General features: G+C 31.3%; 1 protein-coding gene across 3 annotated transcripts in view; it reads left to right on the top strand.

The window, feature by feature from the left end:
• The window catches only part of LOC145279526 (putative imidazolonepropionase), an 83260-nt gene that overhangs the window by 21586 nt on the left and 45877 nt on the right, over positions 1–15797 (top strand). For all 3 annotated transcript variants that reach the window (XM_080130900.1, XM_080130815.1, XM_080130738.1), the window contains exon 5: positions 2404–2629. In XM_080130900.1, coding sequence (XP_079987026.1) covers positions 2404–2629 — 226 coding nt within the window. The remainder of the gene's footprint in view (positions 1–2403; positions 2630–15797) is intronic.

Consider the following 15797-nt stretch of genomic DNA (forward strand, 5'->3'; position numbering starts at 1 on the left):
CTGTTACAGAAATAAAACTGTTGACCATTGTAAAAAGAGCAAACGATCAGAAAGAGCAAACGATCCTATCACAGAATGGTCATCTTAGACAAGCATTACACAATCTCATTACCAAAATCGCTACAAATATGTTATTCAAAGATCAGTTTTGCAATAAAATCAACAAAATGTTTTACAAAATGTTGAAATTTAAATCACATAAAGAATGCTTGTAAGTCATTATTTTTTTCATTTTAACATTAAAACAGCTGTTGTATGTTGGTCCTTTTTTGTGTTCATTTTTAAATCAGATTTATTTACTTATGAAAATTAGTTCATAAGTAAATTCCGTATATGAAACTCAAATATTTTAATCGAAAAGGGAGAGACCATCTTTATATTGATCTCCTTTAAAAACTTAATTAAATCCTTAACACACACACACACACACACACACACACACACACACACACACACACACACACACACACACATATATTTTAATGCATCTAAAACCAAACTTCTATCTTTACATCATCAATGTTCTGATTCCTCTCTGGCATCAATTGAAATGAATGGCTCTCATCTTGAGGAGGCTCCATATTTGACAAGTTTCTGGGTTTGACCTTTACTACTGATCTGAAATGGAACACATACATCAAATTCGCTGCCAAGGTCGTTGGAAAAATAATGAGATCATTCTACCGCTCCAATAGATATCTTATTGCTGATGCAATTTTCTACCTGTATAAGAGCCAAGTACGTCCAAGGATGGAGTGCTGTTTCCACATCTGGTAGAAAGACCTCATCCTAACTTGACAAAATAGACTTTGTACACTAGTGGGGGATGCCCTTTTCTTTTTCCTGCAACCTCTTTCCCACAGAAGAGACGTGGCGAGCCTGTCTCTGCTTTATCGTTATTTTCATGGCAAGTGCTCGTCTAATAAAAAATACATTAATGATGAGTATAAATTTGAAAAAATATATAAAAACATGATAGAGTATTGTTGTCACATCTGGGCAGGAACCACTAGAAAGACATATCATTGACAGAATTCAAAATAGGCTTTGTAACCTAGTGGGGGGGGGGGCGCTCTTCTCTTCCCTGCAACCTCTTTGCCACAGAAGAAACGTTGTGAGTCTGTCTTTTCTTTATAAACATTTTGCGAAAAAGAAAAGTCATTTACAACAGAATAACAAATTAAAATCAATCAATTAACCAATAAATTAAATCCTAAAACAGTAATTCGTGGAGCTGAAAGAAAAATCTGGAATCAAAGTGTAAGCAATTAAAAAGTGAACTGCAGCACAAAATCTCTGCTAAAATTTGAAAAATCAAATAATATTATTCAATTTACAAATATATGCATATATCTATGTTCGTTGTTTTCCTTTAATTTTCTTGTCACTTTGTTCTAGCTGGGGATGGGGCATCAAACCGGATGCCAGACATTCACCTGCTGTTTCATATATTCCAACCAAAAGATCTTTAAGTGCAATTATTTAAAAAAATCTTTTTTTTTTATAGACATAACCACTTATCAAGGCCCAGAGACTACTCGAGGATACGGGTTAAGAGTGTACAGTAGTCAATTTGACAATATAGTAATCGTTAGTAATGGAAATTCGGTAAATTTGTTAACTTAAGTGGAACGGTTCATCAAAAACTTGTTTATGTTGGACTTGAAGACAACTATATTGTAGTCAGCTGGAAAGCAGGAAAACGGAAGACAATTCCACAGGCGTGTAGTTCTAAGAAAGAAGCTTTGTTCATGGAATCTACGTTTAGGTTTAGGCACAGATAAAGAGTGGGGGGAATTATTGATAGTGTTTTAAGCTATACGAGTGTTTCTTGTGAAAGTTTGGCGAATATTTAAATCTCTCTTGCACTTGGTTCACCAGATATATTTGCTAGTTCTTGAAATTCTTTTTAATGAGGCTAGTTGCTCCTATAATAACTAGAATGATGGAGATCATCATAAAATTCTGGGGTTTTTTTCATGTCATACATAAGACCTTGGTATTTCATTATCTTTCCCCTTTCAGGTGTGTTTAACCATCATTAACCATCATTAAGCATCATTAACCATCATTAACCATCATTAAGCATCATTAAGGAAACTTACTTCTACCAAGTTTGCTTCTTTCTTCTTCTTGTCCCATATCACTATGTGTGGGTGTGTGTGTGCAAATGCAACCGTCTCTTTATCATTACAATTTCTTCATCATTGTTTTCTTTTCCTTTATATTCCAACATTGTGGCATCCATGATACAACATATTCAAGATGGCAGCCACCAGTGCATCATTATTCAAAACTTTTAAATTGGAATATGAAATATTTGAATTTTATCATTGTTTAATGACACATGCATCAAACAAGAATTGTTGCTCAAATATCGTAATATACTTGATATTTTTTTAGAGGTACGACAGCAGAAGAGGCAAAAAACGATGTCATTAACAACCAACTCGTGCAGATCAATAATTTGATGCAAGCCGGTAAATTGCATGTCGACAATATTGACGTGTTTTGTGAGCAAGGAGTCTTCGATGTTTGTCAATCAAGGGAAATACTCGAGGCCGGTCAAAAATATGGATTGGAAATCAACTTCCATGCAGATGAACTTCATCCGTTGAATGGAGCCGAGGTGAGTTGCACCCCCCCCCCTCCATATACACACTTTTAATTTTAGGAAGTTGATACATGTTTTTTTTTTATTGTTAACTACGTTAACAAAGTTATTCATTCTTTCAGAAACAAAAACAGCTAACATTTTTCACATGTTAACAAAAACTGTCTTGAATTACATTCTTGGGGCGACTTCATTATTTGAAGATGCAGAAATGTATCTGTAATTTGATTGGCTCCTACCGTCACCACCGAGAGGTAGTGACGCTCTTACCCTTTCTTCTTCTCCGCAGCCTTTCTTTCACAGATGTGACGTTCCTAGTCTCATTTCTTTTTTTTCGATAAATACTATTATGACTTGTGTTTTTCAGAATTCTCTGATCTGTTCCTTGCTTTTTCTTTTTTAATCCAGATCGTTTGACTCGTTTCAATACCTCATCATAATACAGCTTCCAATTCGAGCAGCTTCTTTCCAAGAATTGCAAGCTTGTGAAACTCTCTTCCTGCTGTTTTCCTACTACTTATAACTTTGATTTTTCAAAACTAAGGTTAACAGGCATCTCCTGTTTTTTGATAATCATTTTTCGTTCTTGTTATCTCCTTACATCAAGTGGCTTCATCCTGTGTCTAGAGTGATTTTCATAAATCTGCATCAATATATCTTCCTGAATCTGAACTAGCTGCCTGTATTTTGCAGGTGGTATTAGATATTTGTTCTTACTGAGGATCTGTGACAGCTTCCTCTCTGTCTTTTTTTTTTTTTTTTTTTTTTTTTTTTTACAAAGGCATCACCACATTATCAAGGCCCAGAGGCCACTCAAGGATAAGGGTTAAAGAGTGTACAGTAGAAGTTGGTCAATATAGTAATCATTAGTAATGAAAATTTGGTAAATTTAATAACTTATATGGAACGGCTCATCAAGAACTTATTTACTTTAGACTTGAACAAAACCATATTGTAGTCAGCCGGAAAGCAGGAAAACGGAAGACAATTCCACAGGCGTGCAGTTCTAAGAAAGAAGCTTTGTTCATGGAATCTACGTTTAGGTTTAGGCACAGATAAAGAGTGGGGGAAATTATTGATAGTGTTTACAGCTAGACGAGTGTTTCTTGTGAAAGTTTGGCGAGGGGGGACCATAGATTGAAGCTCAGTTGAACACTTTCCATGAAAATAACGATACATCAGAGACAAACTCGCAATATCTCTTCTGTGAGATAGAGGTTGCAAGGAGGAGAAAAGGACATCTCCTACGAGGCTACGAAGTCTATTTTGAACTCTATCAAGGCAGGACAAGTTCTTTCTAGCAGCTCCTGCCCAGATGTGGCAACAGTATTCCATCCTTGGACGTACCTGGCTCTTATATAGATAGAGAATAGCATCAGCAGTGAGATATCTACTGGATCGATAGAAAGATCCCACCATTTTTCCAGCGGCCTTGGCAACAGATTTGATATACGTGTTCCATTTAAGATCAGGAGTAATGGTCAAGCCCAGAAGCTTGTCAAAACTTGAGGCCTCCTGAAGACGAGAGCCATTCATTTCAATTGATGACAAATGTGGATTAGAATGTTGATGATGTAAAGAGAGAAGCTTCCGGATCAAGATAATAGCATAATAGTGATTAATACTATGATGACATGTGTTTTTCAAAAGGTTTTGATCAATACACCCCCTTCCTTTTTCCAAGCTCGTTTGCATCATTGGTCTATTGATCTTCAGCATTCACTGTCTTTGTTTTTCTTATGTAAAAGATCCTCAATAAAAAATACCCCCCTCTCCCCGAAAAAACAAAACAAAAAAACAGACAAAATATGAATATAAAACAAAAAGATTTTATTTCTTTATTATAAAGTATAGAATCTATTCATGTAATTAATATTTGCAAAACAAAAGATCTTTTCTCTCATATTTCCTCCTCCATGTAAACTCAAACAGATAGTGGTTCACTATTTCATGATGCATTCCACAGTGGCATTTATTCTGTATGGGTAGAAACTAAGGTTTTTACCAATATATATAACAGATATTGTCTCATCCTAGTCGTTTTAACTTGTTTCTTTTTGCACTGTCTTTCTCCTCAATTATTTGTCTGCTGTTGGCTTTTCATTAATATTATGTTTTTCAATTTTTGTAAATCCTCAACTCCAACAATATCTCTGAAGAAAAAACTCACACAATATGCAAGTCGTACTAATAAATGTGTAATTACTTCCTGAAGAGTGTAGAATACATTAATGTCATTAAGTATTTGCATAAAAAAAGGATCTTTTCAATATTTCTCTCTCCATATAATAGCTTTCCACCATTCTTTGATATGTTCCTCAGTGGTGATTATTCCGCATTTTCTACACCATAATCCCAACTCTATTCCTAATATAAAACCTTAAATCTAACCCAGTGCACGTCTAAACTGGATTTTTTAAAAGTTAGCTAAAGGCATGTGAGATTATTGCATATGGCTGTTAGGGCTATATTTTTTTGATAAAACTGTTTATTTTTTTTGTTTTTGCTTTGTTTTTTTTATTTGTAGCAATGAACTCCTTTTTCTGTAGTACTAGGGGTCTTCTAATAAAATCACATTTTATTTTCTAATTTAGTGATAATTGTCTTATTGTAATTTATTTAATTCTATATTCTACGCATATAACTCTATTGTCAATATTAGTTTAGAATTATTAGACAGCTGGTGTTCAAGAGAGATAAAAAAAAAACTGATATTCGTTTGATAGCCCAAATAACTTAAGTATGATTCAAGATGTGGACTTATAATTACTGTCTCATATGCATTGGGATTAGAGATTAAATAGAAACCTTAAATATATAATTAACACCAATATGAAAAATCCAAAATATTATACACCAACTCAAGGTTATAAACTAAAAAAGAGGCAAATATAATCCATATAGAGGAATGCTTATGCAGTCCATATCAGGCAATAATAAATATTATTTACATACAAGATGATTACATAACAGAAAATAGCAAAAATCAAATCAAGATTATAGACTAAAAATGATTAAAAATAATCTACTTAGAGAATTTCTTATGAAGACTATCAGACAAATAGATATATTATTTAAACTAGTGATTCAAAACCGAGATCCACATGAACCATAGGGGCCTATGTAATATTACTGGGGATTCGCAGAATTACAATCATTTTTATAGGCTGTTTACATTTCAAGCATTAAAACAAAGTGGAAAACAAAATGACAAATTGCAGATACAGATTATTAAAAAAATTTGAAATACCACTTCCCCAATAAGCAATTAAAAATACCATTCCCAGTGACCCATATATATATATATATATATATATATATATATAATAAGTTATAAAATATAAATGGCGGTTAAGCTAGCTACACAGAATATTCCACGTTTCATCCACACTAGGATTCATCAGGCTTATGCGAGAATTTTGTGGTTGTCTCACGTTTTTTATAAGCACCTTCTATTGAGTTTTTAGTTAGCCAATCAGCTTTCTAGTTTCCACTGAACCCTTCCTAATCAGCCAATGAGCAGGAACTTACATGACAAAGGTCCAGTTGACCTCTGGTTGACCGGTTCCTTTGTGTATGCTATTTTAGCGGGGATCGTAGATATCTAGTTTCTGACCTATTTTAAATCTAGGTTAAATGTTTTTTTTATATGCTAGTTTATATATATATATATATATATATATATATATATATATATATATATATATATATATATATATATAAAAATGTAAAGTTGGTTCGTTCTAAACAAATAAAACCATGTTTATACATTACCAATTTATTTGAAATTTTCAGACAACCCATTTTTAGAGTCGAGGTATGTTTTTATGTTATTAAAATAAATTTACCTAATTAAAATTAAAATATTAAATAAAATAAATATATTTATTTAATCGTTTCTGCGAATCTGTTCTGTTGATAAAACTGAACTTCCGGTTCGATTCATTTCACAGCCACGAATTGACGAAAGGTTTCATTTTCTGTTAACTCAATAAGTAAAAAAAAACAAAAAAAAAACATATTTTATTTGTTTATCTTCCAAATTTTTTAATTTACACATCTTTTCTTTATTATATAAGGCCAAAAAAAAAAAAAGTTTGTTGCTTGCTTTTGAGTTTTTTTTGTTTGTTTTTCTATATAAGATTACTCATGCAGAGAGTGATCCGTGCTGAAATAATGTTATTATTTAAAAAGTCATTCTTAACATGGGGAGGTAAGGATGTTTTGTACCTATTCTGTACTTTAACCTTACAATTGAATAAATAAAAAAAAAACATATCGTAAAACGTTATTTAAACGTGGAAATATGATTTAAAAAATAGCGCGGATCGCTCTCTGCATTAGCACCATTTTTATTTATTGTTGTTGTTTCACGAATTTTCGGCCAACTATTCCTCTGGCCTTCATGAAAAGAAGTCCTTTTATAAATGTTCAGTAACTTTTTCCTTTTATTATTCTTAAAGAGTAAAACTTTTCTTATTCATGAAAGGAGTTAAGCCTACGTAAATAAATAAATGTTTGTACACGTGACAAATTATCAATAAATGGTTTAGTTACTTTTTTTAAAAAATGTTTGTAAAAGTGCGAAAGGCAACGTTGTTGTATACTCCCATGCTTAATTTCTATACTTATAGGTTTTTTGGAATTTTTTTTCACTGGATTATTATTGATTGGACACTAATTAAACAGATTATTAAAAAAAAAAAAATGTAAAAAAAGAAATCATTATTTCGACATTTGAAAGTGGTGCTCACTTTTTAGTTACAACGTTCTGATAAATCAGTCACCCATTTTGTAAGCAATAAAAACGCGGTATATCAAAACCATAGAAAGTAAAAATAATGAGTCTCTACCGCATTTGTAAGTCAGAAATATATTTGTTTCTCAAAGAAAAAAATAGAGAGAACAGGACTTTTTTTATTGTTTTCATGAAAATAAAGTTTCGAGATTTTTAATTATTTTTTTTTTTTACTTATTTAGTCAGTTTGTGGGGTTTTTTTTTTTAAATTGTTTTTGTGAAAGGTGAGTTTTTTTTTCAAAACTTTTGTTTTGTTTCTTTTTAATTTTTTTAAAGTATTATAAATTTCACTAACATGCTGGAGAAATGTTTAATAATTTGGTATTTTTTTAGATTAGGTCCACCCACCTCCACAATTTTCCTTTCAATGACGACATTTATAGGTTTCCGAGTATGCTGAACACGCAAATTGCATTGAAATTTTGCGGAAATAAATAGTTGTATTATGCATTGTATTCTTCGGCGGCTATCTTTTTACGTGCACACGCGCCATAAACAAATACACACACGTAAAAAAGATGGCCGCCAAAGATTACAATGCATAATACAACTTTTTATATCTTGATAACTACTTATTTCTGCAAAATTTCGATGCGATTTTCGTATTCAGCATAGTCGAAAACCATTTCAAGTCGTCATTTAAAAGAAAATTGAGGAGGTGGACCTAATCTAAAAATTTACCAATAATTTTTAATCCCGTACGCCTCCCGATACATTGCTTCGTCAACATGTGACCATTTTTATATCTCCCAAAGACACTTCCGTATTTAGAAAAAAAAAAAATAAATAAATAAAAAGTGACCGATTTACCAGAACGTGGTAACTAAAAAGTGAGTATCCCTTTCAAATGTTGAAATGATTTTTTTTTTTTTTTTTCAATTTTTTTTCATAATCTGGTTAGTGTTCAATCAATAATAATCCAGTGAAAAAATTTCAAAAAACCTATCAGTATAGAAACTCCACCACGTAAGTAAATAAATAAAAAATGTTACGTGCACATGCGTTAGCCTTGACTAGGGGGGTACTAAGGGAACGACCATTAAATAACTCTGCGGGTAGCCATGGAACTCAACGCACAAGGAGTATCAAAATAGTTTTCATGATATGAAGAAATTTTTTTTTCCGAAAAGTGGGTGATCACTTTTCCATTTAAATTTAACTTAAAATGAGCACCCACTTTCTGGCCACCTGAGGAAGGGGCATTTATTTTCGTGTTTATTGGCTTAAAGGTTTTTTTGACAAGGCAGTTTGGTACGCGAATGCATATTTAGCAGTTTTCGTTTATGCTCACGCATAGCATAAACAAAGGCTACGTCTGTGAAATGGAAAATAGTTCCAGAGTTCAGGGGTTAATACCATGCAAAAGAAATCAAACAAAAAGACTTTTTAGCCAAGAAACACACAGAAAGAAAAAAAAAATAGCATCCATTTTTTTTCTATCGAATTCATTTGCTGTTTTTATTGAAAACTATTTTCCCCCGGAATTTTTGATATAATTTTCCATTAAGGGCTGTGCGTCTGACGTTCGTAAATAACAAAATTTTTTTTGTAGATTTTGGTGTGCTAAAAACGAATCTGCAAACCGTTTTCGTCACAAAAAAATAGTTTTTATGATATGAAGAAATTACTTTTTCAAAAAGTGGCGATCACTTTTCCATGTAAATTTAACTTAAAATGAGCACCCACTTTCTAGCCACCTGAGAGTGGGGGGATTTTTTCCCATGTTTATTGGCTAAACAGCTTTCGTTTATGCTTACGCATAGCGTAAACAAAGGCTACGGCTGTTAAATGGAAAATAGTCCCAGAGTTCAGGGGTTATTACCATGCAAAAGAAATCAAACAAAAAACTTTTTAGCCAAGAAACAGAAAAATGCCCCTCTCTCAGGTGGCCAGAACTGGGTGCTCATTCTACGTTAAATTTACATTGAAAAGTGATCACCCACTTTTCGAAAAAGTAATTTCATGAATGTCATGAAAACTTTTTTTTTGCTACGTAAACGGTTTGCAGATTCGTTTTTAGCACACCAAAATCTACAATAAAATATTTCGTTATATATGAACGTGAAACGGGCCTTAAAGTAAAATAATACTGGATTTTTTTTAGCAGATTTGCCGTTTAGTTGTACAAATATCCTCAAACCAGGTAATCACTAAAAGGGATTTTTAAAAGTCGTCACCTGTATCGAGCAAAAGTCTAAAACCACCGATTATATGCCAGCCTACATCATGGTAACATATATTGAGTGAGTTCCTAACAGTATTTTTAGTTTAAACGCATTTTCCCAGAAATTTTCCCAAACTTAACGTGTTCGATACAGTCTGCCGCCATTTGTATTTTTCAGATATACCGATAAACATTGAATGTTTTTGAACCGATTATACATTACATAAAAACACTAAAATCTTATCCAGTTAGGTAGAACACTTACTTTTCTTGCCTTTGATAACATTTATTTGTTATATATTTATTTTTTGACAACTTCTTTGTATCTGTGTTTAGTAATATAAACCCTTTTCATTTAATGTAACGTTTAGTCGGCTCGAAAAACAGTGTTTATTGGTGTATTTGAAAGCTACAAATGGTGGTGGACACTGTTGATTACTTTAAGTTAGAGAAAGTGAGTTAAAACTAAAAAAACTATACAAAATACTGTCAGAAACCTACGGATTATGCCAGCCTATGTCATGGTAACATATGTTCGGTGAGTTTCAGGCACTGTTTTGTATAGTTTTTAGTTTTCAACTTACTTTCCCAAACTTAACGTATTCAAAAGAATCCGCGACCATTTCTGTTTTTGGAGCCAATTAAACATTTTACATTACATAAAAACACTAAACAATTATCCAATTAGGTAGAAACGTAAATTACCTTACCTTTGCTTTCATTTCTTTGTTTTTGGACGACTTTTTTGAATCTGTGTATAGTAACCCCCCCTCCCCTCACCATCAACCAAATATTAATTACTAACTCACATTTTTTAAAACAACAACAAAAAAAAAAGCATTTAGCGTTTCAACATTTTTGCTACGTTCGGCTTCATCCACTGATTGTTGGTCAAGTCCAAAACATGAATGATTGACAGAAACTCTCGAGGATCCAGATCAAATTCTGCAAGAGTACCATTTTTTTCAATTTCGCCTTCTTTTTTCACTTTTTGCAGTGGATTGCTGTACTAATATAAGAAACATGCATTTTCTCTTTTATTAAATTTTTCCATTACACCAAATTGAGCCACTGCAACGCGTGGCAGGGTACAGCTAGTATATATATATAAATGTAACTCTTGGTTCGTTCGCAATTAATTGTCTAAAAAACCACTGGACGGATGGCTTCCACGTTTTGGTATAATATGTTTACTATATCCATGTGTGTTTTTATATATTTCTTTTTAATTATAACATTATACTTAATTTTTCTATGATAAATAGGTGGGTTTCTTTGTACCGATTGGCCATTTTTTTTCTTTAGGGACAATTATTTATTACCGTTTCCTGTCACGTGGCCAGTGTTTCTAATTTAGCGGTTTTCCTGCTAGCTCTGGAGATTTCGTTTGCAATCTAGCGGGAAATTCTAGAAAATCTGGAGATATTTCACACCCACACACCCGCAAGCGCTTGAAAATACTTTAAAACATAAAATAAATTCATTCATGTAAGTAAAAAAAAAAAGTAGCATTTATTGCCTTTGGTAACAATTATTTATTGATTATTTGTTTTGCTTTTCACCTTTTTTTTCGGCTAACCATTCTTAAATCTCGCTATAAAATCGATTTTTCACAGTACATTTTAGGTGGGGGGTGGGCATTCCAACCTTCGAAGTTTAGTTTAAAATACGAAATTTAGAAGTATTTAGTCGAAAATTGTAAAAAGCAAGAAACAACAGCAAAAAAAAAAAAAAAATTATATCAATACAATAGAATTTAATTATCTACCAACCTAAATACTTTTAACATGCTAAAACAAGGTTTTTTATTTTTTTATTTTTCTAATTTCAAAATATGTTGCACCATTATTGCGATGTTTAATTTGCAGTATATTTCAATTTAACTTTTATTATAAAAAGTTTGAGTTTATGATTTGTTTCCTGCAAAAAAAAATTACCCTCTCTGAAAAAACAGGTAAAACTAGCTGATAAAATACGGGAGCTAACCGCTTCAATATAATTCCAGAAACATATAGTGAGAAAACACGGAACATTTAGCGATTTTCTGGACATTTCTTTTTCCTGATCTCACGGGTTTTTTTAAATCTCAGTTGTCAACACTACTGCATCACTAAAAAAACATTACAGGCTTAATGTAAACAGAATGTGTTTACAATATCGGTAAATTTTCAATGCGTTTAATCAAATGATTATTGATAAATTTAAACACACGTGGTCGCTTTCCTATTAAATATTCATCGAAAAATGTTAGGTACAGACAAAATGAATGCCGACGCTCAAAGTGTATAAAAATTTTGACCCCTCCCTTTACTTAAAAATTCACCAAAAATCAGGAAATTAACCAATTTTAATGAAAATTGCAGTATTTATCAAATAATGATCGCAGAATATAATGAACTAACTATTTTTACTTAACTCATAGTGAAAATGTTTTATTTTGTTTAAACAAAAAATACCTTTACTAAAGTTATGGTTTTCAGTAGTAAATAAAAAACGCAAGAATTTATTTTTGCTTTTTTTAAAGCGTCGTAATTTGTAACAATAAAACATAATTTTTACAGTAACATTACAAAAAAAGCCCCTAAAGTCCGTATTAATGAATTCGATATAACTCGAAGAAAAATAAATTCTCGCATACTATTCAGGAAATTAAAGATTCAATTAGATTCCTATTTCAGTCACCTAAATTATTTAGGGTGAAATGAGTTTAGGAATTTATAGCCAAACCTAAATATTTTTTTTTTGCTTAAAAAAAATAGCATTAATACAGTAAGTTAGGTAAACTTTGCATAGAATGCTCTGCTTTACGGTTGTTGTAAAAATGGAACGGAAATTTGAATTTCGTTCCCTTTTAAATTCGGTACATTTTTACATTACGTCCAACTCATCGTTCACATTCGACACATCAACTTTTATAGCTTTTCGGGTATGCTGGCAAGGTTAGGGGTGTCTATTCCGAAAGCCGTTCTTAACATGGGTAGATTGGTAGGTGTGTCAGAAATTTCGTGAAAAATAGTGAATAATTCCACCCCGTTTTTCCAAGCTTATAACTCCTCGAAATATGTAACTCAAGCCCTAATTTTTTTCAATTAAGGGAGCAAGGACCAAGGTTTCATTAAAAAAAAATTTAAAAAAAAAAAAAAAAAAAAAAAAACGTGTTTTTTAAAAAAAAAAAAAAAGGTTTTAAACTTCGGACTTTACAGGTAAATTTCTAAAAAACACTACTTTTTTGTTTTAAATTTGAATATATTATTTATTGACCTTTTCTCTTCAATGTGTGATATATAACACTTTGGTGAGTAAATTATTTACTTTTTAATAGGCATTTCAAAATGGGAGGCGTGAATTATTCGACCTCCTGTCTTTCCAAGCTTATAACTCCTCGAAAAATGCAATTCAAGCCCTAATTTTTTTCAATTAAAGGAGCAAGGACCAAGGTTTCATAAAAAAACAAAAACAAAAGAAAAAACAAACAACGTGGTTTAAAAAAAAACAGGTTTTAAACTTCGAACTTTACAGGTAAATTTCTAAAAAAAACACTACTTTTTTTGTTTTAAATTTGAATATATTACTTATTGACCATTATTATTATTATTCAATTTGTGATATATAAAACTTTGGTGAGTAAATTTTACTTTTTAATAGACACTTGAAAATGGGGGGGCGTGAATTAAAAAAAAACGTTTGTCTAAAATATTATATTCAGTTTATTGGAAAGAACATAAAATTTCACATTGACCCTGAAAATATCGTAAAAATAGAATCAATAGAAAAATTTTGATAGATTTTTAAAGTTTAAAAATTGAAAAGTATTGAGATCGTAAAATTCATTAGTTTTTTAAAAAATAAAAAAAATATTTATATTACTTTTAAAACAACTTTATTAGTTTATTGTGGAAGTATAATCCATAAAGAAAATAAACAACCCACTTTTAAAAGAGAAATTACGAGATTTTTATATTTTATTCGCAGTTTCGTGATAAAGGTGTCAAAAATTCTGATACATCTACTAGATTGGAGTGTTTATTCGTTGTAAACGTACCCTACAACCTATAAATGTCGACATTTCCAATGTGAATGGTAAGCTGGACTTATGTAAAAAATAACAAAAAGATATACCAAACTGATTTTTTCGTTTAAAAATGGAATTATTTCCCTTTCGTTATTAACTTCTTCTTTTTTTTAATAAATATTTTGTGTTTTATATACATAAAGTACAATTGTTGAATGTTACTGTTTTGATTATATTCGTTTGAGGGGGGGGCACAATTAAAAAATTAAGAAAGATTAAAACGAAGCGAAATTTAAGTTTCCGTTCCATTTTTACAACAACCATAAAACAGCACATACTCAGCAAGTTTTATCGTAATTTATAAGCATTATGTTGAAACACTAAATCAACATTTTATTTATTTTTTTTTGCATAATTAATGATGGAAGTATTTTTCTGTTTATTTTCTGAACATCTGTTAAAAAAAAATAATAATTTGTACATTCTCTTGAAAAAAAGAATCAAACTTTTCTCTACTTTCACATAACTATTTACAGTGTTCATGTAAAGCATTCATCTGTTCTTTTTATAATAAAAAATCCGTTTTCAAAGAGAAACGTTTACTGACAAATTTCTTTTAAAAAAAAAAGTGCAAGTTTTCCTGAAAAAACAACTTTCACCTAACAATTTATGGTAAAAGATTAATCTTTTTTGGGGAGGAAAAATAACAACTTTTATTGATTAAATATTGCAAAAAATAATAAAAGTAAATAAACGAACAAAATGCAATTTTTCTTGAGGAATGTGTTCCATTTTAACAAACTGAACCACAGCAACACGTGGCCGGGTACAGCTAGTATATATATATATATATATATATATATATATATATATATATATATATATATATATATATATATATATATACTAGCTGTATCCGGCCACAGCAACACGTGGCCGGGTACAGCTAGTATATATATATATATATATATATATATATATATATATATATATATATATATATATACTAGCTGTATCCGGCCACGCGTTGCTGTGTTAATTTAGCTGAAAAAATGCGAAGCTCGCGGTTTGTTTACAAACAAACGTTTGAGCACTTTACGAGTGGCGGATGGATGTTTATTTAAATAGACATTCGGACAGATTAATTGCGGCCACCGCTTCCGTAGTCAGGGGGTAGAACTGCCGACTGTCATCACGACGGTTCTAGGTTCGATCCTCGGCTTGGGATAGGTGTTAGTCTAGCGGCACTGATGAGTTGTGAAACAACGAAACAGATCTGTATGTCGATGACTAAAATATATTTTATAAAGCCCCCCTCTTGGGTTGAGCACTATCGTAAATAATCTCACTCGCCACTTAATTTAGCTGAAAAAATGCGAAGCTCGCGGTTTGTTTACAAACAAACGTTTGAACACTTTATGAGTGGCGGACGGATGTTTATTTAAATAGACATTCGGACAGATTAATTGCGGCCACCACTTCCGTAGTCAGGGGGTAGAACTGCCGACTGTCATCACGGCGGTTCTAGGTTCGATCCTCGGCTTGGGATAGGTGTTAGTCTAGCGGCACTGATGAGTTGTGAAACAACGAAACAGATCTGTATGTCGATGACTAAAATATATTTTATTTATATATATATATATATATATATATATATATATATATTATATATATATATATACATATAATATTTATATACATATATAGGGGGTTAGAACAAGAGTCTAAAGAGCAGAGTATATTTTAATGTATTAGTAAATTCATTAATACAATTAAAATAAAAGAAAAGAAACCAGTGCTCAATGTAATGTAGATAAGCCGATAGGCATATATGTTCTAGATCTAGTTTAATAATTAGTAAGATGATTGATAATTTATAATTAAAATTAAAAATTAAAAATCTGTTTCATAAGAAAGAACAAACAAAATCAATAAATTGTACGATCGTTTTTAGAAGGTATGGGGATATATTTAGTTGATAGTTGTAAGTCCTCCTTATGAAACATATCTACAATTATGCAGAAAAACTCAACCAGTTATAGGGAGGTATTATTAATAATATTAATAATACCTCCCTATAACTGGTTGAGTTTTTCTGCGTGATTGTAGATGTTTCATAAGGAGGACTTTCAATTGTCAACTAAATATATCCCCATACCTTCTAAAAACGATCGTACAATTTATTGATTTTGTTTGTTCTTTCTTATGA

The sequence above is a fragment of the Euprymna scolopes genome, chromosome 1 (assembly GCF_053919585.1).
Source record: "Euprymna scolopes isolate OS-2025 chromosome 1, ASM5391958v1, whole genome shotgun sequence".
NCBI lineage: Eukaryota > Metazoa > Mollusca > Cephalopoda > Sepiida > Sepiolidae > Euprymna > Euprymna scolopes.